The sequence below is a fragment of the Balaenoptera physalus genome (genome assembly GCF_965194825.1).
Source record: "Balaenoptera physalus genome assembly, chromosome: 20".
Taxonomy (NCBI): Eukaryota; Metazoa; Chordata; class Mammalia; order Artiodactyla; family Balaenopteridae; genus Balaenoptera; species Balaenoptera physalus.
In genome coordinates this window covers 49,514,697-49,536,170 of record NC_138901.1, presented here as the reverse complement: position 1 = coordinate 49,536,170, position 21,474 = coordinate 49,514,697, and the positions used below count along the sequence as shown (strand labels likewise).

Below are 21,474 nucleotides of genomic sequence, written 5' to 3'. Positions count from 1 at the left end.
GGCAGGCAGGGCCTGGCGGCGGGGCGGGTGTGCAGTCTGCCCCTCCCCCGGTGGGCCGGGCCTGCGCTGCTTCCTGCAGGAGCGGCCGGGAGCCGCGCAGGGGGCGGAGAGAGCGAGCGGCGAGCGGCGGTGGGGCGGCGCGGGGCGGTGCGGGGCGGAGGGCGCCCGAGGGCGAGCGGGCGGGCGGGCACGGAGGGTTCCGGGCCAGCCCCGGGGGCGGACGGTTGGCCGGGCTCGCGGAGCCTAGCCGAGGCCTTGCCGGAGCTGGGCCGGGCTGCAGGGGCCGTCGCCGCCCGGGCCCGCCGCCCGCGCCCCCCACGCTGGCCCAGAGGGCTGCGGCCGCGTCGCCGCTGAGGATGTCCCGGAAGGGGCCGCGAGCGGAGGTGTGTGCGGACTGCAGCGCCCCGGGTAAGCGGGTCCGGGTCGGGGGCGGGACCGCTCACCGAGGCGCCGCCGGGCGGGCGCCGGGGCCTGGCGGGAGCGCCTTGCGGGGCCGGAGGGCGGGGCGGGGCCGGGCCGGGGGCTGCGGCCTCCGGCCTCCGGTCTCGGCCCCCGCCTGGGCCACTGCGGAGCCGCGTCCTTGGCGGGAGGGACGCCTGGGGGGCCGCTGTTTCCTCGCGTCCGTGGACCGGCGAGGAAGGACATTCCCAGCGCCGCCTCCCACCCCTCAGTATGAGGGAGGAGGGCAGCTGGCTGCCCCCGCTTCCATCTCAGTATCCAAACGGAAGCGCCAGCCTGGGGTGGCAGGAGGGCTGTGGCAGAGGCCGGCCGGGTTTAGGAGGTGGGGGCGAGTGTGGTTTTGTGTCATCTCAGTGCCACCCCCGCGTCTTGCACCTGCTGCTCGCATGGTCTGCGCGCCCGCTGGGGTGGCGGAGGGCAAGGGGCAGGGAGCTGGGCAGATGGGCCAGGGGGGCCTGGGTACTGTTTCCTCGGGATCAGATGAGGGGGTGGCTACTCCTAGGACTCCCTGCCCCGGGTTCCCAAGGCTCCTCGCAGGGCCTGGTGTTCAGGGCCACCGCGAGCCTGGGCATCTTCCCTTGAGGCGTCCCCAGGCCTGGTGACTGGGAGCACCGAGACAGCTTTTACTGGGTTCCAGTAAGGCCTACTTGGAAGGTGGGCTTGGTGTTACCCCAGCCTGGGCACAGACCCCTCCCCATCCCCTAGCCCAGTTTGGCCAGAAATGGGTAGGGAGCAGTGCCGAGGGGTGCCTAGATTCCTGGGATCCACCTGGCTTCCTGGCCTGCCTCCTGGCTGTATTTATCATGGTGTTTCCCTTCTCCTTCCCAGCAGAGTCAGGTCCAGGCTGATGTGAACCCCCCCTGACCTACTGAGGAAGTGAGGATCAGTGACCCAGAGAGGCTGCTCCCTTCTGATGCGGGAGGACACTGCCAGTGATGGGGCTCAGCAGCTGGCCTGGGGAAAGGAAAGCCCTGGCCCTTGACCGTCTTGTTTTTAGAAAAGGCGCCATCTCCCTGGGAGACCTCGGGGGAGGATGGGGTTGTCTGTGAACCTCTGGGCACAAAACAAGTGTGAGAGTGTGGGGTGCTGTTTTGTGGGCCCGTAACTTCCAGCCACCCTTTGGACAGGACCAGGACCCCAACAGGGAACTGTGGGTGCCTGGCAGAGGCACGGTGGTCTGGGTGGTTTTGACACTGAGGCCTCCTCTCAGGGCATGTCATGGTCTAGAGGGCCTTGAAGAAACTTATGGGGGCGGGTGAAGGTAGGAGAGAAGGGGTGTCCTTACCCCTGATTAGTTAGAAACTCTCTCTTTACCCCAGCTGCAGGCAGGTCTGGGGATGGAAGGGCTAGGAGGAGAGCTTGCCTTCTGTATGTCTGTCCAAGGCTGTTCTGCACCTCTGCTGGGCAGACGTAGCAGTGGGGGGAGGGCAAGTAGGACTGGGAGGGGGTTGCTTAGCAGACACTTTATCAGGGAAGTCTGGATTTTGGTGTTGTCTTTGTTTCCAGCTTACTCTGTGACTCATGGCAAGGCTTTCCTCACTCTGGGTCTCAGTTTCCTCAACTCTGAGGCAAAGAAGTTGGAGTAGAAATGGTTTTTGAGGACTGTTCCATCTCCAAGTCTGTGGTCCTGATTCTGGGCCAGGGGGACGCTGGGCAGCATTAGCAAGGCAGTTGTCCTTTCTCTGCTGCATTTGACTGTTTGGCTGGAAGCCTCTGGATGTCCAGTGGGCATGGGCAGGAGTGGTGTGTATCTGTTGTGTTGGGGTGCCCAGCTCCTACCCCCAGTCCTCATCCCACAGAGCCATTTGTGACCCCCTGGAATCTCCTTTTCCCCTGATCCAGAATACAGATCAGGAAGAGGCAGGTGGTGAGGTCAGGATGGTGAGGTGTGCGGGGTGCTGATGAAGTCTTGCTCATCCCCCCACCCCAGCACCTAGCATGGTGTCTGGCACATCGCAGGCATTCTTCAAGTGTCTGGATGCTTCTCAGGACCCCAGCTGACTCTTTGGGGCTACCCCACACCCCGACCCTATGATGCATGGAGTGGCATTTTCAGTCTGGGACCTGTAGCAGCCCAGGTAAGAGGCTTGAGGGAAACCAGCAGTTTGGAGCCCAGGCCCAGAGCCACCTCCTTGGTGTGTGCTTCCTACCCAAAGTCGTAGGCTTCTCACTGTGATAGGAGCCCTGCAGTCCCAGCCCTAGGAGTGGGGTCGTGGCCTTTTTGTGGTTGGTTAATTTGCAGGGTCATGGAGGTGAAAGGTAAGATGCAGCCTGACCCCAAAGGGCCCTGTCCTCCCTCTGGTCGCAGGCCTGGGCACACGGGACAAGTGTGAGTATGCTGTGAGACGGCTGGGCATAGCATGGCTGCTCTGGCAGCTGGTGCCACCTCATTAGGCACCGTCTGTGTCCCTGCCTGCCTTGGGAATCCAGGAGAGGGCCAGGGGTCGGGGAACCCTGGAGAATGTGTTTCCTGCCCCTCCACTCACCCTGCCACACAGTCCTGGCTTCTCTCTCAAGGGCCTGCTCCTCACGCCACAGGCCTTCAGGCAGCCTTCCCGCTTTGGCGGCCCCAGGCACAGGCGTGAAGACCTCAAGATGCCCATCCTACAGGCACCTTGAGTGAGCAAGGCTGGCCACCAGCTAGGGACATTTGGGAACCTGCAGGCTCATTTGTCTTCATAATATAGATTGTGGGGCAGGGTGAGTGATGGGCTTCTTCTTTTACTGAGGTATAACTCACGAACAGCAAAGTGCCTCTTCCTTATTGTTCAGCCTGATAAGTTTTTACTTGTGTATATACTTGTGTAACCACAACTCCGATCAAGAGGTAGAGCATTCCTATTACTCTATAGGGCTTTCTTGTGTCAACGGCCCCCAAAGGCAACCACCATTCTGACCTCTATCCCCATGGATTACTCTTGCCTGCTTTCAAGATGGTGGGCTTCTCCCTCTTGTCTAGTGAGGATCTGGTCCCTAGATCAGACGAGGCTGGCTCCGGGCCCTAGAGGTCACCAGTGGCCTTGGTTAGTGACATGTATTCACCTTAATAGAGGTCTCCATGGGGTTGGTGCTGGTTAACATTATCCCAGGACCCCTCCTGCCACTTGCTCACACATACCAGACGCCCCCCGCCCCACGACTGAGGCAGAAGCCCAGGGGGAAGGTTGGCAGGATACTGAGGAGGAGACCACATCCCCTAACCCTTATGCCCCCTATCCCTTCTGCCCTGAGTTTGGTCCTGGAAGCCTTTTTGGGGGCAAGGGTCCCTTAACCCTAAATTACAGTAGCCATTTGACTTTCAGAAACCCTTCCTGGCCCTTTGGCTTAGGAACTGGCCTAGGTGGGCCTTGGAGGCTCCTGCTTGGGTAGGCCCAGGCCCCTTGGGCATAGGGAGTAGGTAGTAAGGTGACCCATCTGTGTCATCCAGAACTGAGCTGGCACCAGTGTGCCCCAGACCAGGACAGTGTCCCCTGCCCACCCTTCGTATTTCAGGTCACTGTGGAAGAGAGGGAGAACCCCTCCCCCAGGCTGGGAGAGTGCCGAGCAGAGCCTTGGACCCCTTTTCCCAGATCCTGGTCACTGCCTCATTCAGGGGCTCACCATGTCTGGTATGGCCCTGGATATCTGGCCAGCCTTCCCAGGTCTGGCTTCTCCGGTAGGGCCATGGGCTTGGGGTGGAGGCCTTAGAGCTGCCCATTTATGATCCTGGCCTGGGCGGCTCCCTACTGACAGGAAACCCCACCATTTCAACAAGAGGAATTTAGGCTGCGTCATTTCCAGCTTCCTGCCTGGGCTGGCGGAGGTGGCTGGCAGGCAGACCCCTGACCCAGTGGTGTTTGGGAGTGGGGGGGGGAAGGAGCTTTCCATGCCTGGGGTGGGGGGGGGCCTCACCGTTTGGGTAAAGCCAACACTAAAGTTTGCTCTAGGGCTCCCCCTCTTGGCACAGATGGCAGGTCCCTTCCTCGTGGGCCCCTCAGCCTCTGAGGAAGGTGTATGGCGGGTACCTCCTGCATCCCTCTGCCCTGTTTTGGGGGGATCCCTGAAGAAGTCCAGACCCAAAGAACTGAGCCCTCCCCCTTTCACTTCCTGTTTCCATGCCATGGAGGGGACACTCACCACGGCAGAGCTCAGGCTGTATCCTGACTCGGTTTCCTCACAATTCTCTGGCGAACACTGGCAGAAGTCCTTGCAGGGAAGGGTCTGAGAATTGCCTTCTGGTTGGAGAGGCTCTCATTACCCCAAGCCTGTTCCCTCCCCTAGTGGGGGCCACTCTGGACAACGTGAGCACTAGGGGCGAGGCAGGGAGCCAGTCCCCACCCCCTCACCCCCCGCCAGGACAGGGCTTCCTGAGACAGGCCGGGGGCCTGGGCAGAGCCCAGTGTCCTGCGAGAGAGGCTCCCTGCCCCCATTCTCCAGTGGCACACAATGGCTGCTTTCTCCCCCGTGACCTTTCCGCAGCCTGAGCTGTACGCAGCTGTCTCCTCCCCCTCTCCCAAGGGGCCTGGGATGGGTGGCATCTCCCCTGCCCTGGAGAAGGACCCCAGGAGTTCCCATCCTGCTCTGGTCCCCCTTCTTGCTTCTAAAGTTCACTTCTCCCCAAGGAGTGGAGAGTGGCTCCCATGGCCCTCGCCCACTTGGGGCTGCAACAGCAGCTGGTGTGGACATGGCATGGTCTCTGGCGTCTAAATGCCTGGGTTCACATCCCAGCAGTCCCACTCATTAGCTGTGTGGCTTTGAGTAAGCACCCTAACCTCTCTGAGACGCTGCTTCCTCATTGGTAAAGCAGGGGTAGCATTTCCCACCTTGCCTGACAGTCATTAGAGGTACCATACTTATGGCACCCAACTGGTACACAGTGGGTACTCAGTCAGTGTTAGTTCCTTTGCTCCTTCCATCTCCCTTAAGAGGGGCTCCAGCTCACCCCATCACTGGTGGTGTCAGGAGACTCGGTCATGAAAAGGGCTCTTACCTGCCAGGATGAGGACAGAGGCGGGAGCCCCCAGAGGGGTGTGATGGGTCAGGCAGGTGAGCCATTGGTTCTAAAAGAAGCCTGAGTGTAGGAGAAATGTGGCACTGACCCGGACACAGGAGTGCCTAGAGATGTGTGGCATGCAGTCCTTGGGGACTCCTGCCTCCCTGGGGCAGGGCTAGGGTCTCAGCCTTGTTCCCTGGGGAAAGGCTGTGGAACTGGTCGCAGTGGCTGCAGGACAGGAAGCTGTGCCCGCCGAGTAGGCCCTGGGGACCACACCTCCCCAGAGGGGCAAAGACATGTAGGAAAGGGCTTGGCTCTGATGGGAGTCCCTCCCACCTCCAGAGCTCAGCGTCCTCATCGCTGGTCCAGCTCCCAGAGCCTTGGGGGACTGAGTGAGCAAATGTGCGTGGAGTTCTAAGCGTAGTGCGGGCCCAGGGCCGTGTTCAGGAGGCCTCGCCGGTGTCTGGCTGTGGCTGACCCTTTCCCCCACCCCGGCAGACCCCGGCTGGGCCTCCATCAGCAGGGGTGTGCTGGTGTGTGACGAGTGCTGCAGCGTGCACCGGAGCCTGGGACGCCACATCTCCATCGTCAAGCACCTTCGCCACAGCGCCTGGCCCCCCACTCTGCTGCAGGTAAGGGCTGTGCCGGGCAGTTCTTCCCCACGGCGTGTGCTGAGCGCCAGCACGTTTCCCCCCGCACCCACATACACAGCTGTCTGGATCCCGCAGCTTCCGGGGGCAGCACCCACCCAGGGCGGAACCCAATCCTGACCCTCTCCACCCGGGCGCTGGCCCACGCGGAGAGGAAGCTTCCAGGACGGGAGTCACACAGACCTGGGCTCTCACCCCAGCTCTGCCACCTAGTAGCTTGGCCACATAGTGTTGAGCTTAACATTTCAGAGCCTTGGTGTGCCCACCATGTCACCCTAAGTGCTAAGCAGGACCCACATCCTTGGCTGGGATGGCCTGACTGGGTAGGGGTGCAGCGGTGCCGGGCACACAGTAGGCCTGTTAGTACTGTGTCCAGCCTGGTGCTCGGAGGTGTTCCCCAGCGCGCAGTGGGCATTCTCACTCTGGCACTTCTTCCTTACAGATGGTGCACACACTCGCCAGCAACGGGGCCAACTCCATCTGGGAGCATTCCCTGCTGGACCCCGCGCAGGTGCAGAGCGGCCGGCGCAAAGCCAACCCCCAAGACAAAGTCCAGTGAGTCGGGCTCGAGGGCTGGTGGCTGAGGTTGTGCGCTCAGGGGCAGGAGCCTGGGAGGTGGCTGGGCGACTGGCCTCCCCCGCTCTGCTCCCCATTTCCTCCTGTGTGCTCCATGTAGCCCCATCAAGTCAGAGTTCATCAGAGCCAAGTACCAGATGCTGGCTTTTGTGCACAAGCTGCCCTGCCGGGACGACGACGGAGTCACCGCCAAGGACCTCAGCAAGGTTTGTGGGGCCCCACAGCGGAGGGCTGGGCCTCTCCTCTCCTCACCCACAGTGCCATCACCACTGAGCCCTAGGCCCCCAAGGCAGCCAGGTCAGGCAAGCATGGTGGGCACGGTGGAGGGACGAGATTGCATGGTCAGGCCACTTGTGAATAAGGCCCCTCCGCTCCCAAGTGGACACACGAGGCTAAAATTCTTCAGCTGCCACCCGAAAGGCAGAAAACTCTGGGCAGTTTCTGAGCCTCCCAGAGCCTTGGTTTCCTCATCTGTAAAATGGGAAAGAAATAGCATCTACCACAGAGTTAACAGCTGTTATAAGCAGAGCATGCTGCACGTGGTAGGTGGTGACTGACTGCAGCTGTGATTAATGGGCATGAACTCCTAGTGGGAAGCCCTCTGCCCCACCAACAACCTAACTTCAGCTGGGCCCCTTGGAGCTCGTAGGAGTCCCAGCCAGGCCTGGACTAGGTGCCGCTGGAGGTGGGAGGGGCCCCCCACACACCCGTTTGTGGCACACTCTGCTCCTCACAGCAACTCCACTCGAGCGTGCGGACGGGAAACCTGGAGACGTGTCTGCGCCTGCTGTCCCTGGGTGCCCAGGCCAACTTCTTCCACCCAGAGAAGGGCACCACACCGCTGCATGTGGCTGCCAAGGCAGGGCAGACGCTGCAGGCCGAGCTTCTCGTAGTGTACGGGGCTGACCCTGGCTCCCCTGATGTTAACGGCCGCACACCCATTGACTATGCCAGGTGAGGGTCTGCTGAAGGGTGAGGCTCGGGTGGGTGTGGGGAGCGGGCTGCGGCTGTAGGGCTGAGCCATGCCCCCTCCCCACAGGCAGGCGGGGCACCATGAGCTGGCGGAAAGGCTAGTCGAGTGCCAGTATGAGCTCACTGACCGGTTGGCCTTCTATCTCTGTGGACGCAAGCCGGGTGAGCAGAGTGTGGGGTGGGCTTGGCTGGGCCAGGCAGGTGGGACCCAGACACACCCCAGCAGTAGGTGCCATGGTGACAAAGCCGGCTGGGGAACAACGTTGCTAGGCAACTGGCTCCTGTGAAATTGCTGCAGGCTCTGGGCTGCAGCGTGTTGGGGTAGGGAGTGGGGGTGGGCGTAACTTCCAGCCAGTTCCCAGGGCTCTTCGGGGTGGCCTGCCCTCCTCCCTTCCCCTGTCATTTCTGGGTGCCAAGCCCTGCTCATGGCAGTGAGGTGGGCTCCCAGCTGCTAAGGCCACCCAGCACCAGTGACTTGGCATTTTTATTTTTATTCAGATCACAGGAATGGGCATTACATCATCCCACAGATGGCGGACAGGTGAGTGCCCACCTGATGCCCCTTCCCAGAGGTGGCTGGATGCCCTGTGGGTGCCTGACCCCCAGAGCTGCCCCCACCCCCGAACTCTTCAGCTTTAGGGGCCTGGGACCCCCGCCCCCACTCCCCTTCGGGGGCTGGAGGCACAAGCATATCGCAGTCCAGTCCTCACTCCCTAATGCTGGGCCCCAAGGCAGGTAAGAAATGTTGACTCAGCACACAGCCAGCACAGCCTAACCCCCATGGCTGTCAAGCACGTGGGGTTTGAGTACAAGAAACGGCCCCCCTAGGAGCAGCGGATCACTGAGTTCTGTTCCCAGTGGCACTGACCCCAACTGTAAAATCTTTAGACAAATTTTTGCTCTTCAGTGAAAAGGTGGTGGGCCCTGGGAGTTTGACTAACTTTGGGATTCTGCCAGGCCTCTGTGGTGTGCTCAGAAATTGGGCAGGGGCTGCGGGCCCAAGGCCAGTAGAGGTGTTCCTGCCTCTTATCCAAGAGGCCCCAGGAGCCCAGGCTGGGTTGGGGACGCTCACCCAGCTCACAAGATGGATGCTAGCGCCACCTGGTGGCTGCCTGCGATGGCCAAGCTGTGCCTGCTGGCCTGGATCTGGAGAGGAGGCTCCCTCCCCCTCTAGAAGCCAGTGTGGCCAGATGGGGATGGTCAGACCTGGGCACCTCGGATCCCTGAACGCCCAGATCTTCTCTCTTCTGAGACCCCAAGACTCCCCGCTACTTTTCTGGTCTGATTTTGCCTGGTGTGTCTGCCTGCTTGCGTGTGTATTGTAAACGTGTTCTCAATGAAATGTTAACTGACCACCTTCCCAGTGCCAGCTGTTCTTGGCACTGGACCCAGAGGTAACTCAGGCGTGATCCCTACCCTTAAGGAGGTCACAGCCAAGAGGGGAGGCACCCTAGTCAGTTGTAGTCCATTGTGGGGAGTGCAGCAAGAGAGGCAAAGGCATAGACGTCAGAAATGCTGCGCCAGGAACTGCAGGCAGACTGTGTAGCTGAAGCATGTGAGAGGCAGGGAATCCCAGGAGCAAGACTGGAAGAGAGACGGGGCAAGAGAGTGGCTGGTCCTGAGCCCCGACAAGAGCTGAGACCACCCCAAGAGCAGAGAGGTTCCAACACGGATTTGTGGAGTCTGCTCTGCCACTTACTGGCTGTGTGGCTTCAGGCAGGCTCCTTAACCTCTCTGAGCCTTAGTTACTGCTCCTGGAAATAAGGGTGACTGTACCTATCTTTCTGGGCTTCTGAGAGGATTAGATAAGAGAGTGCATGCGAAGCATTTAGCGTTTTTATTTCGTTTATTTATTTTTTTGGCCTCACCGCGTGGCTTGCAGGATCTTAGTTCCCCAACCTGGGCCCCCGGCAGTGAAAGCACCGAGTCCTAACCACTGGACCGCCAGGGAATTCCCTAGCATATTTTTAAGTGAGCTTTTTGTTGAAGTGTTCCATACATAACCTGTTACTATTGAAAAGTTCCTAAGGCCAGGGGTAGCGCAGCCAGATGTGTCAAGAATACTTTGGCTTCTGGGTGAATAAAGGGTTGCAGGGGCAAGACTGGAAGCAGGAAGATGGATGAAGAAATGTTGCAAAAGACCAGGCAGGAGGATGGAATGGCAGAACCTGGGGAAAGCCTGGCTAGGGCTTGAGGGTGAGGGAGGTTGCAGGTGACTCCCAGGAGCTGCCGCTGGTGCTGGGCAAGTGGGTCACTGAGAGGAGGAGCGAGCCGGCCGAGGAGCGGGCTGGGGGGAAGATGAGTTGGGTTTGGTACACTTTGGGTCTGGCATGTGCACGGAGATGGGTCTGAGCTTGACGTGGGAAGGCGTTTGCTGCCCTGCTCCTGGGTAATTGCTGCCTCTGTCCTGTTCTTCCCTCTGCTGCCTTCCTCTGGACTTAGATCGCGGCAAAAGTGCATGTCTCAGAGGTATATGGTGCCTGCTCGGGAACAGGCTCTGGAGGTTGGGTGGGGCAGGGAGGCACTTGGTGTGCAGCACCTGGGGTGTTGTCTCCCTGGGATCCCTGCATGTTTGGGAGGTCACTGGCAGGGGCCTGGCCACCGCTCATGTCTGGCCTCTCCCCTCTTCCCCATTCCCCTCTCCCTCCGTCATCCACAGCCTAGACCTGTCCGAGTTGGCCAAAGCTGCCAAGAAGAAGCTGCAGGCGGTGAGTCTACTCAGACAGGCCCCTAAGGCTTGGAGCTGCCCTCCATCTCTGACCCGCCTCCGTCCCTGCGATGGCGCCCCCTTTCTCTGACCTGGTGCCCTTTTCCAAGTCTTGGACCTGCCCCTCACTCTAGTCTCCTCAGTCACCTGTCCTCCACCTCCCCACCCCTCGCCTTTGACCCTGGCTCTGCCCTCCTAAGGCTCCCAGGGCGCGTGGCGCATCTCTAGCTACCTGGGCACTAACCAGTCTGCTCTGGTCTCCCTCTGCCTCTCCCACCTCGGAGCTTGGCAGACAGACCCCTACCCCAGTTGCCAGTTCTGAGACTGGGGGGAGGGCTGGGCGGCACAGGGGACACACAAGTCGTTTTCGACATCTTATAAGATCCCGGTGAGCTGGCTTGGTTGGCACTGGGGTGCCAGTTGATCTGACAAAGCCTGGGTCCCCGTCTCCGCCTCCAGCTCAGCAACCGGCTGTTTGAGGAACTTGCCATGGACGTGTATGACGAGGTGGATCGAAGAGAAAATGACGCTGGTGAGCCGGGAGGGGATCAAAGCCTTGGGCGGAGGGAACAGAGCACCTGCCTGCTGGGGAGGGGCTGGGACCTGGTGTGGCTCTGGGGTCCTTTTACTGGGACTAGGAAGAGGTACCGGGGGCTGGTCTGCTCGGCAGGCCTGCACGTAAGCCCTGGCCAGCTGTGAGCCCAGCCAGGCAGGCAAAGCACGCTGAGCTGGAGGCCGCCAGCCTGCTCCTCCCCCCAGCCCCCTGGACTGGGGCTCCTCTGCTCTGGCTGCCTCCCACTTTGGCTCTCTCCCCAGCCCCACTCCGCCCCCTACATCCCTTCTTCCTGGCCACAGCCAGATTCCAGCCCAAACTCCCGGTTGGGGCTGGCGGGAGGGAGTCGCCTCTTTCTGTTTGTCAGTCCCCAACCAGCCTCGCCCGGCCTCGCTCTGACCCAGCCTTACTTCCCCTGTCCAAAGACCACCCCTTTCTTGAACACCAACACTCGGTGGGCATGGGGAGGAGCTCGGAAGGCTGTGCTCCTTGCTTTCCCACCTCCACCCCGTGGGCCTGGTCCCCGCGGACCATCCGCTCCCTGCCCCTCCCCCCCAGTGTGGCTGGCGACCCAAAACCACAGCACCCTGGTGACGGAGCGCAGTGCCGTACCCTTCCTGCCCGTTAACCCTGAATACTCAGCCACGCGGAATCAGGTGAGTGGGCTGGACGGGGGTGGGGGGGTCCTGGGGCGATGAGCTCCCCTCCTGGGGTCACCAGCTCCGTGGGTCCTGCCCTTCCTGGCAGGCTGCTGTCCGGGCCGAGCCTTCCCCACTCCTGGCCCCGCTGGCTCTGGGATCTGGGGAGGGGAGGAGGCTGCTTTTTGGAGCACTTAGTGAGCAGCCCCTGGCGGGGTTCCAGCCTCTTCCTGAGAGCTCCCCTAGGCACCCCAATCTGTGTCATTCCCCACCCCCTGCCCTGGCCCGGCCAGCTGGGCTGGCACGTTTCAGCTGTGGTTAAGTCAACTGTCGGGACAGCCTGGCTGCTTTGTCCCCATCCCCGTGTGTCAGCCGTAAGGGCCTCCTCACGCCAGCCCGGCCCTTTCTGCCTCCCAGGGGCGACAGAAGTTGGCCCGCTTTAATGCTCGAGAGTTTGCCACCTTGATCATCGACATTCTCAGTGAGGCCAAGCGGAGACAGCAGGGCAAGAGCCTGAGCAGCCCCACAGGTGGGAAGGGTGTGGATGGGGGCGTGGTGGTGGGCACTGTTCCAGGATATTCTCTCTCATGGCTCCCTTCTGCGGGTGGCATGACAGATGGGCCGTGTGAGCCCTGAGTGACAGGCCTGTGCCCTCAGACAACCTCGAGCTGTCTGTGCGGAGCCAGAGTGACCTGGACGACCAGCACGACTACGACAGCGTGGCCTCGGACGAGGACACAGACCAGGAACCCCTGCGCAGCGCCGGTGCCACCCGGAACAACCGTGCTCGGGTCTGAGCGCTGCCCCTCCCCACGCCTCCACCAAGGCCCTGCTCCATCCTCTCGTAGCTCGGGGCCTCGGGGACAAGGGGGCTGACTGTCTCACGTCTCCTTCTGCAGAGCATGGACTCCTCAGACCTGTCGGACGGGGCCGTGACACTGCAGGAGTACCTGGAGCTCAAGAAGGCCCTGGCCGCCTCCGAGGCAAAGGTGCAGCAGCTCATGAAAGTCAACAGCAGCTTGAGTGATGAGCTCCGGAGGCTGCAGCGGGAGGTGAGGATGGGGGCCTGCCAGGGCCCCAGTGCGGGGAGGAGTTACCCCCTCCTGGAGGTGGTGGTGCTGCCTGGACCCTCCGGAGTGTCTTGACGCCACTCTTACTCTCAGATCCACAAGCTGCAGGCCGAGAACGTGCAGATCCGGCAGCCGCCGGGGCCAGTGCCCACAGCCCCACTCCCCAGCGAACGAGCGGAGCACGCGCCCATGGGGCCTGGCGGGAGCACCCACCGCAGGGACCGCCAGGCCTTCTCCATGTATGAACCGGGCTCTGCCCTGAAGCCCTTTGGGGGCCCACCTGGGGATGAACTCACCACCCGGCTCCAGCCTTTCCACAGCACCGTGAGCTGCCTACGGGCCTCGGGGTGGGGGGTGGAGACAGGGTTGGGGCCACTGCAGGGCCCTCCATGACGCCCACTGTGCCACCCCCAGGAGCTGGAGGATGACGCCATCTATTCAGTGCACGTCCCTGCTGGCCTTTACCGGGTAAGCAGGGCCTGGGGGAGGTGGGTCCGTTCCCGCAAATAGGTTGTGAGCCCCAGCGGGTGCCAGGCTCTATGCTGGACGCTGGGCACAGGGATGGCTAGACACACACGGTCCCAGCCTCACTGCAGGGAAGCCGCAAGGTGGGTGGTGGGGAGGAGGAGACTGACTCCAGCCCCGCCTGGGTTTCAGGTCCGGAAGGGGGTGTCGGCCTCAGCTGTGCCCTTCACTCCCTCCTCCCCACTGCTGTCGTGCTCCCAGGAAGGAAGCCGCCACACGGTAATGTGCATCCCCAGGGCCCGAGGGATGGGCTGAATGAGATGTGTGCTTGGGAGGTGATGGGCGGGGGGGGGAGCGGGTGTGGTGTCTGTGAACGTGCACCTTACCTGCCACCCCTTCCCTGTACCCCTCCAGAGCAAGCTTTCCCGCCATGGCAGCGGCGCAGACAGTGACTATGAGAACACGCAAAGTGGGGACCCGCTGCTGGGGTGAGGCCCCTGGGGGAGGGGGGTGAGTGGCCCCTGAGCGTCTGTCAGGGTGTAGGCAAGCGGCCTCACAGTTGGAATGCCTCCCTCTCTCCTCTCTAACCCCAGCCTGGAAGGGAAGAGGTTTCTAGAGCTGGGCAAGGAAGAGGACTTCCACCCGGAGTTGGAAAGCCTGGATGGAGACCTCGACCCTGGGCTTCCCAGCACAGAGGATGTCATCCTGAAGACGGAGCAGGTCACCAAGAACATTCAGGAATTATTGCGGGCTGCCCAGGAATTCAAGCATGACAGGTATGGAGGTGGGCAGAGGCTCATATGGGCTTCTGGGGTGTTGCAGATGGCAAGAGAGGGACCAGTGTTCCACTGTCCCTGGGAACCTTCCCTGAGAGCCCTCCTCCTAATTTACCCTCCCTTCTCCCCATAGCTTTGTGCCCTGCTCAGAAAAGATCCATTTGGCTGTGACTGAGATGGCCTCTCTCTTCCCAAAGGTACAGGGGCCAGAGAGGGGAGCAGGACTGGGCGGCGCCTCAGGGTGGGACAGGGCCTCAGGGCAGGGCAGGTGTAGAGAATCTGACGACTGCCTGAGTGGAGACATGGACACACTGGGCCATATCATCATAGCTCGTGGTTTGAAATCCAAGGCCCAACTAACTACCTCCGCCCTCCCTCCCTCCAGAGGCCAGCCCTGGAGCCAGTGCGCAGCTCCCTGCGGTTGCTCAACGCCAGCGCCTACCGGCTGCAGAGCGAGTGCCGGAAGACAGTGCCCCCGGAGCCTGGCGCCCCTGTGGACTTCCAGCTGCTGACTCAGCAGGTGATCCAGTGCGCCTACGACATCGCCAAGGCTGCCAAGCAGCTGGTCACCATCACCACCCGAGAGAAGAAGCAGTGACCACTCTCCCTGCACCCTCACCCGCACCCTGGGACCTCACTGGCCATGGGAGCTGGGCCACTCCAGACACTAATCCCCACCCCAACAGAGCCGCTGGCACAAGTGCCCTTAGTGCCGCCACTCTCACCTGGCAGCCAGGTGCCCTGGTGCCCGTCCCCCTTGAGCCCCCAAGGATGGGGAGATGAGGTGGCAGGAGCTTCTGTCCCCTACATTCCATGCACCTCTCCCTGTACATAGCATCCCCTCCCCCTCTAGTGTGCCGGGGCCTGCAAGGTGTCACTCCCAGCCCATTGCCCTCTGGGGCACCCTCAGCAAAGGGTCGGGTGGGGACACTCCAAATGGGGTGGTTCCCTTACATGCACCCCACCCCCATGAGCCAGTCCAGCCCTATTGGGGGCTGAGCGGGGGCATCCCCCCTTGTACATAATACCTGTGGATGTCCCCACCCTGTAGCCACCAGCCCCCTGCTGCTCTCCTTCAATGCCAAACGGCCCCAGCCTAGGGCACAGGCCCCAACCTGTGTTCCTGGGGTCCCCAGCAGCAAACACTGGAAAAGTCTTTTTTCTCTCTCTCTCCTCTCTCCCACCCCTTAATTTTAACGTTGTGGTAACTGAGTGACCCTGCGTGCCTGCGTGTGAGTGTGCGGGGCGGCAGTGCCGTTCCGGAGGCCTGGCCCATCGGGAGTTTTGTGAGGGGTGAGGGGACCAGAGCAGTGGGACCCGTGTTGGGCATTGGCCCCTCTCCCCCATCCTGGGGCCAGGGACTGCCAGGGTAACCAGCTGGGGTCCTGCCCTCTGCCTCCCCTCATTGTTCCCCCAACTCATACCCTTTCTCTATGAACGTAAAAGGAAAACCACTTGGCTCCATCTCTCTTCCCCTCCCTTGTGGAGGGGGATTGTGCTGGCTGGGGCAGAGAACTGAGCACCTGAGCCTGGGGCTGGCTCCCCGGGGTCCCTGACTCAGCTGAGAGCCCCCTCCCTGTAACCTCTGAGAAGCCAGTGCCTGCGGTGTCTGGGTCCCTGGAGCCTGGGCTGCAGCCTGGGAAGGCTGAGAGGCAGATGGCAGCGCCCACCAGCTCCTCTCCCCGTCCCACCTCTGTCCCGGGGGCCAGGCTCTACCTGTGTGGTGGTGGTGGGCTGACTGTCAAGATGTGTGTCATGTACATTTGTATCAAAAATAAATAAGTGACCATGTGCCCTTTCTGATGCTTAGGGAACTGTGGGAGGGATTGGGGAGGTGGCAGACCTGAAACGGAGAAAGACCAACCTGGCAAAAGTAGGAAGCAAGTGAAGACCACGACTCTTCCAGCCCCTGTACTTGAGGGAAGGGAAGCCCCTGTCACCTCTTAGAGGAGTCCTGGAAATAACAATGTTTCAGTAAATACCACCACCTGCTCACCCCTGGTGGTGGGAGGGGTCTATCACGCTACTAAACCCCAGTGTCTGAGGCCAGGTGGGCAAGAGGAGACAGGCCAGCACGTGCCCAACTTGATACTGTAAACCCCCTACCTCAGACGCAACCTAAATGGCCTAGGACAGTGCCCTGGGTGGGAGTCTGTCTGTGTGGCAGATGCACAAGCTTAACTCCAGGCTCTACTAAAATAATTTAATAAGAAAAACGGAGTTTTTGCAACGGAGGCTGAGACAGCTCCTTTTTCTCTCCTCCCTCTCCCCCTCCCCATCCCTCCCAGCAAACCACACACTAAGGACCAGCCCTTTTGCAGCGCTTAGGCAGGACTGCGCCATCTGGCCACCAGGGGGCGGCCCTGCGCGCGGTCCACGTGGCGGAGGTCGCAGCCTCCCGGCGGGAGGAGGAGCCAGACCTGCCACAGTGGCAGGGCTGGGGCAGGTCACTCGGAGCTGTCCCCATCCGGGCCGCTGTCCGGCGTGGGTGGGAGGAGGGGTCTCCGGCGGGAGCGCTTGACCCGGCGAGGGGGCATCAGCAGCCTCCGCTTCAGCACCGCTATGGGCAGGGTGGGGAGCAGTCAAGGGCAGGGAAGCCATGGGGAGGGGAGCGGGGCGGGGCAGGTGAGGAGGGGAACTTCTCACCAGCCACTGTGTCCTGGCTGTCCACTGTGGGCTCCCAGTAGATGCTCTCCCCACGCCTGAAGTTTCGGTGCAGCCGCGTGCAGAGCGTGGCCAGGGTGAGCAGCACCAACAGAAAGGTCAGGGCCATGGCAGCCCAGGCGGCCTCCTCCGTGCGCGGGGTGGGGCCCCGGGCTGCCCGCGGAGGCGCTGCTGCCCGAGCGGCCGGGGAAGCCTGACTTGGACAGGCACAGACCCCTGGGCTGCTTTGCCCTTTGGGCACCTGAGCCTCTAGCCTGGAACTGACATTGCTTCCAGGCCCCCCAAGCAGCAGTGGGCCGGTAGGCACAGATGGGGCATTATCCCTTGCACCCTGGGGTCCCAACATAGGCTGCTTGGCCTCCATGCTCCGTGGGGAAACAGAGCGGAACCTCAGGGCTGAGGGGGTGGGCTGGAGACCAAGGGCAGCCCGCAGCCCACGCCTCTTGGCACCACTAGGAAAGAGCTGCGTAGGCCCTCTAGATGCCACCTCTACGCCTGGGGGCCTCCAGCTCCGCAGCGTAAAGGCCAAAGCCGGGGCCTAAGAGGAGAAGAGACAGCAGTCACCCTTTCCCTGCCCAGATTACCCAATGACACCACCACCCTGGGCCACCAACCCAAAGACCATCAAGCCCGGCCAGCACCCCTCACCTGCACGCACCCTCTCCGGCACAGCCTCCCTCTGCCCGGTGCTGGCACCAAGGGATAGGGCCCAGAAAAACTGTCAGAGCGAAACCATGCTTTCTCCTTCTTTTGCTTCCGCCGCCTCCTCCTCTTCAGCCAGTGGGCAGCCCAGGCTGGCTCTACCCATGCCATCTCCAGTGCCACCCCCCATGCTGCCAGTACCAGGGGCTATGAAAGGAGGTAACTGTTAGAGCTAAGACAAAGATGGGGAGCAAGCAAGAGGAGGCCCTGAATTCCCCTTGCCCTGCACGTGGGGCTGCAGCCTCTGCCAGTGCCAGACAACCACCTTTCAGCAACCACTTACCCGATCCTGGGTGAGGCTGGAGTCAGGGGCCAGTAAGGGCTGGGCCACGCAAATGTGGGCCAGGAAGGCAAGCTGGAGCTTCAGCCAGGGGTGGGCACAGGGATGGTAGAGGAAGCTGACATCCTCAGCCTGGAGGAAAGGCATGGAGACATCAAGCCAAGTCCCTCCCTAAGAATCCCAAGTTCTCCCATCCTGGGGAGCCAACTTAAAGGGACTCCCAGGATGGCCAGATGACCCTTCCACCTTCAGGGCTCAGGAAAGGACAAAGGGCCCTAGATACTGGCGTGCACCCCCTCTTGCCTCTGAGCATTACTTTCATCCCTCCTCTCCACGCACTGCCACTCCTCAAAGCTCACAACTTCTGTGACAGCATGCGTGGTTAACCCTGCCAGACCCAGACCACACTCTTTAGCTATATTTCTCTAGACCTGCCACGGTGGCTCTACAGGTTCCCAGTCTAGACTGTAAGCACTCCCCAAATAGAGACCAGCTCTTCTATGTATTGACCCATCTACATATTCAATCTCATCTCCCCAACGCATCCAAATACAGGGCACAAAGGCAGCAGGTGCACAATCTCAGGATAGAAACACTTCATCAATTATTAATTATTCTTTGATTGAGCTGACCTGACGCTCAGCACTTGTGCCAGATGCTGTAGGAGATGCCAAAAGAGAACTCCTGGACTCCGCTTGCAGGGAATGCAAAGGAAACTCAGGGGAACAGGACTAACGCAAATGAAAGAGCAAACTAAGAAAACTCAAAGTGATTAGTTGTTAAATTACAAGAGACAGATTATAAGCATTACACAAATTTGGAGAAGGTGATGAATAAATAAGGGCTGATATGATCAGGCAAGGTCTCAAGAGAGAGCTGACTCCTATGCTGGGCTTTGAAGATGGATGGGGATGGATGGCAGGAGGGCAGGGAGCTGCCCCCTTCAAGTCAGGATACGCCAGGTGTTGAGGGGAATAAGCAGGTGAAAAAGTACAGCGGTGTGAATAAGCCTCGAACTCATATGTGTGGTGAGCAGACCAACAAGACGAGAGGAACCAAAGATGTGGGGAGGTTGGACGAGGTTTACTTAACGAGGTAGAGCCTGAAAAACTAGACAGGGGAGTATGGCCATGATAAGGTGAGAAATAAGGAGCCACTGGTTTCTGAACAGTGGAATGAAAGGGTTGTTTGGGAAAAGGAATCAGGTAGGTGGCATGAGCTCTTTTGGCCTGGAGCTATTACAAGGATCAAAAAAAAAGATATTTCAGAAGGAAAACCAAAGGGACAGAGAAGCTATCCAACCACTGGCAATGAAAATAGGCAGCCACACAAGGTGAACCCACAGTTTGGTTGGTAACCTGAGGTACACACACTCCTTACAGCTTCCTATTTTCCAAAGTGCTGTCCCACACTATTTGTTAACACCTCATTGGGAGGGACGTTACTAATAACCTCTCTTACAGAAAAATGAGGCCCAGAGAAGTCAGGAGACTTCCAAAGTCACACAGCAGAGCTGGAGCACAGGTTGTTTTTTCCTACTACCCTCAGAGTTTCCCTTGCAGCCTCCTGCCCACACAGCCAGCTACTCAACAGGATTTCTGACAAGCACTGCAGAGGACCAAGGCCTGTGGCTCACTGTCCGGGGACTAAGAACGTTGCCTCTTACTGGGGGGAGTGATAAAGAATGGAGCTGGTGAGCAGAAAAGGTGGAGGAAGCCTGCGAGGAGCTCGCTGTTTACAGTGCAGACACTGAGGATGCCTCCTGCTTGTACTTACCTGCCGTGGATTCACCCGTGTGTAGGTCACTCTTGGCGACACCTATACAGGGGGAGAGAAAAGAGCTTAGAGCCCCCGGGGGACTCTGGGGGGGTGGGGGGTGGAGAGAGGACAGCAGGCCCGTGACGTTACGTTGGAATGGAGACGTTGGTGACTTGAGGGCCGGAGGAACCGGCAGAGGTGCTCAGAGGGTGGCTGTGGAGGGTGCCGCGAGGCCAGGGCGGGACTGGGCTGCCCCTTCACACTCCTCTCTCCCACCGCCCTCCAGGCACCCACCTGTGGGGGCAGAGGCCACAGGCCCTCGGGACAACGGGCTCCCGCCTCCTCAGCCGGCTCAGCCACCACCTGTGGGTTCAAGGCGCAGAAGAGCTGGGGCGTTTGGCCTCGGCGCGGGCTCTGCTCTCTCCCTCCCAGGCCCAGCCCTCCAAGGGGAGAACTCCTAGTCTCCTCTCCGCGCGCCACTCCTTCCAGCACGAACTTTTGGCAAAGCGCTTTGAGATCCCGGGCCGAAGGCTTCTCGGGAGCGGGTCGCCTTACCTCACTGGGACCCAGGAGCCCCGCCAGGGCCGCCAGGAGCAACAGTTGGGGCGGAGGCGGAGGAGGCGCCATCCCGGCCCGCCCCAGCACTGCCCGCAGCCCAACAAGCCAGGGAGCGCGCGCCGCCTGGCCCTGCCCCCGCGCACCCACGCCGCCCGCGTGCCCACGTAGACCCCGGGCTCGCGCGCGCCGTCCCGCCCCGACCCCAGACCGCGCGCCGCGACTCCCCAGGCTCGCGCGCCCCTCGCCTCGCCCCGCCCCGCCCCGCCCCCGCAGCTCCGGCCCACTCTCGCCGGGTCCCCGCCCCGCCCCAGTGCCCGCCCACAGCCCGGGACAGTGCGCGCAAGCGTCCTCAACCCCAAGGCGGAAAAGTTCGGAGGCCGGTTTTCTGCGCGCCGCACTGCGAGGCAGGCGGGACCACCTCCTTCGCCCGGGCACTCGTCTCAGCGGGTCTCCGCGGCCTGCCGGGCGCAGCTGCAGCTCCTGGGTGGAATCTTGGAGCGGGGAGGAGGGCGGGAATTGGTATTCCACTGTGAAATGGGTGGCCCAGGAGGGGAGACGGGTCCGCCCCTTCGGCAAACCCGCTTCAGACTTATCAGTGTGACCTGCATCTAGAAGAGGGACAGAAGCCTGAAGTCCGAGCTGCAGAAGGAAGAGGGTCCCCACTCTAGAGCTACACCTTCATGCCATCCCACTCTTGCCCTCGCAAATAGCGCCCGAACCCGGAGGAGTCTCCGAGGGTCTCAGGCCTCCACGTTCCCCAGACCCAGAAGTCCCAGGAAGCTGGAGCCGGGCTGGGGGCTGCTTTCTTGCCCGCGTCCTCCTCCGCTTTCGTAATTAGCCCAGCGGGGACCAGCAGATGCCCAAAGAGACTTTGGTCACCGTGAGGTGGAGTCACAGGCCTCGCCCCCAGCAGGGAGCGCTGGCCAGACGTCACCTGCAGCGGGTGCCCGCTCTGCCGCCCTCTCCCCGGTGCCCTTCTCCTTGGCCCGGCTCAGGATTTTGAGGAAAGACGGGAAAGTGGGTGGAGGGTGAGAGTTGAAATGCCCAGCCCAAAACTTTGAAATAGAGCAAGACCGTCTCCCACATAGCTGTGACTTGCAAGGGGTATTTCTTACCCTTCCCCCATTCCCCGGTAATTGCCAGTTATTGAGCTGATGAAGGGACTGCCATCTATCCCCTGCCACGGCCGGGTCGCGGGGTGATAGGCATCCCCCTCCAAGGGCACCTGAGTGCGTCTTTTCCTCCAGCTTATTCTCGGAGGTTTGGGGCTGTTTCTTTTGGGAAGTCCTTCCTGGGGAGCGGTGTTGAGGATTTCCTCTACCTGAAGCCAGGTTCCAGGGGAGCCCCACGCTCCCGGGCGGATCGGCACAGCGCACTAATGCAGGCAAGGGAACGAGCATTCCCCGGCACTCCAGCCTCCCGCTGCTAACCCGCGGTCGGGACACGACGCCGGCCCTGGCCCTCGCTGGCCCTGAGCCAGACCCCCGCCCGGCCGGGTTATTGCGCAGTTGCGGGTGCCCGCGGGGCCGAGACAAACACCGAGGTCAGAGAGCACAGCCGAGCCCGGCGACGGAGGTGCGGGTGGTGGCTCCGGCTGCACTGCAGCCACCCCGCGGAAGCCCAGGAGCCCGCGCCGGGAGCTGCGGTTTATTCACTTCTCCCTTTTGCTACTTC

The 21,474-nt window shown here is 61.2% G+C and overlaps 2 protein-coding genes across 7 annotated transcripts; one reads left to right on the top strand and one right to left on the bottom strand.

Moving 5' to 3' along the window:
- Nucleotides 1–92: 92 nt before the first annotated feature.
- On the top strand, nucleotides 93–15,629 carry GIT1 (GIT ArfGAP 1). 4 transcript variants are annotated; one of them, XM_082441235.1, is made up of 22 exons: nucleotides 93–408; nucleotides 2,390–2,537; nucleotides 5,930–6,063; nucleotides 6,524–6,636; nucleotides 6,758–6,863; nucleotides 7,394–7,611; nucleotides 7,697–7,791; nucleotides 8,128–8,170; nucleotides 8,804–8,908; nucleotides 10,289–10,337; nucleotides 10,796–10,868; nucleotides 11,448–11,545; nucleotides 11,945–12,056; nucleotides 12,185–12,318; nucleotides 12,427–12,579; nucleotides 12,691–12,921; nucleotides 13,012–13,065; nucleotides 13,255–13,341; nucleotides 13,477–13,550; nucleotides 13,656–13,838; nucleotides 13,972–14,035; nucleotides 14,224–15,629. In XM_082441235.1, exons 2-22 carry the CDS (start codon nucleotides 2,498–2,500, stop codon nucleotides 14,434–14,436), a joined length of 2,379 nt encoding a protein of 792 aa, XP_082297361.1. In that variant the 5' UTR covers nucleotides 93–408; nucleotides 2,390–2,497; the 3' UTR covers nucleotides 14,437–15,629. The 4 variants fall into 4 exon arrangements, with proteins under 4 accessions (XP_082297361.1, XP_082297362.1, XP_082297360.1 ...); XM_082441236.1 differs by lacking the exons at nucleotides 2,390–2,537; nucleotides 8,804–8,908 and adding an exon at nucleotides 10,072–10,098; XM_082441234.1 differs by lacking the exon at nucleotides 2,390–2,537.
- Nucleotides 15,630–16,027: 398 nt separating this feature from the next.
- Nucleotides 16,028–19,987, bottom strand: TP53I13 (tumor protein p53 inducible protein 13). 3 transcript variants are annotated; one of them, XM_082441239.1, is made up of 7 exons: nucleotides 19,798–19,983; nucleotides 19,537–19,605; nucleotides 19,261–19,302; nucleotides 17,488–17,616; nucleotides 17,151–17,351; nucleotides 16,485–17,040; nucleotides 16,028–16,398 (listed from the first exon to the last, which is right to left on the bottom strand). In XM_082441239.1, exons 1-7 carry the CDS (start codon nucleotides 19,867–19,869, stop codon nucleotides 16,286–16,288), a joined length of 1,182 nt encoding a protein of 393 aa, XP_082297365.1. In that variant the 5' UTR covers nucleotides 19,870–19,983; the 3' UTR covers nucleotides 16,028–16,285. The 3 variants fall into 3 exon arrangements, with proteins under 3 accessions (XP_082297365.1, XP_082297366.1, XP_082297367.1); XM_082441240.1 differs by lacking the exon at nucleotides 17,151–17,351 and having other exon boundaries at nucleotides 19,798–19,987; XM_082441241.1 differs by lacking the exons at nucleotides 19,261–19,302; nucleotides 19,537–19,605; nucleotides 19,798–19,983 and adding an exon at nucleotides 18,117–18,213.
- Nucleotides 19,988–21,474: the final 1,487 nt, after the last annotated feature.

What these genes read in the sequence shown, in the direction of transcription:
- GIT1 (XM_082441234.1), top strand. Translation starts at nt 357, where the DNA reads ATGTCCCGGAAGGGGCCGCGAGCGGAGGTGTGTGCGGACTGCAGCGCC. An exon ending in TCCGGAGGCTGCAGCGGGAG is followed by an intron (nt 12,580 to 12,690) that starts GTGAGGATGGGG and finishes TCTTACTCTCAG; the next exon opens with ATCCACAAGCTGCAGGCCGA. An exon ending in CAGGAATTCAAGCATGACAG is followed by an intron (nt 13,839 to 13,971) that starts GTATGGAGGTGG and finishes TTCTCCCCATAG; the next exon opens with CTTTGTGCCCTGCTCAGAAA.
- TP53I13 (XM_082441239.1), bottom strand. Translation starts at nt 19,869, where the DNA reads ATGGCGCCTCCTCCGCCTCCGCCCCAACTGTTGCTCCTGGCGGCCCTG. An exon ending in TGTGGCCTCTGCCCCCACAG is followed by an intron (nt 19,303 to 19,536) that starts GTGGGTGCCTGG and finishes CCCCCTGTATAG; the next exon opens with GTGTCGCCAAGAGTGACCTA. An exon ending in CCAGCCTCACCCAGGATCGG is followed by an intron (nt 17,352 to 17,487) that starts GTAAGTGGTTGC and finishes CTCCTTTCATAG; the next exon opens with CCCCTGGTACTGGCAGCATG.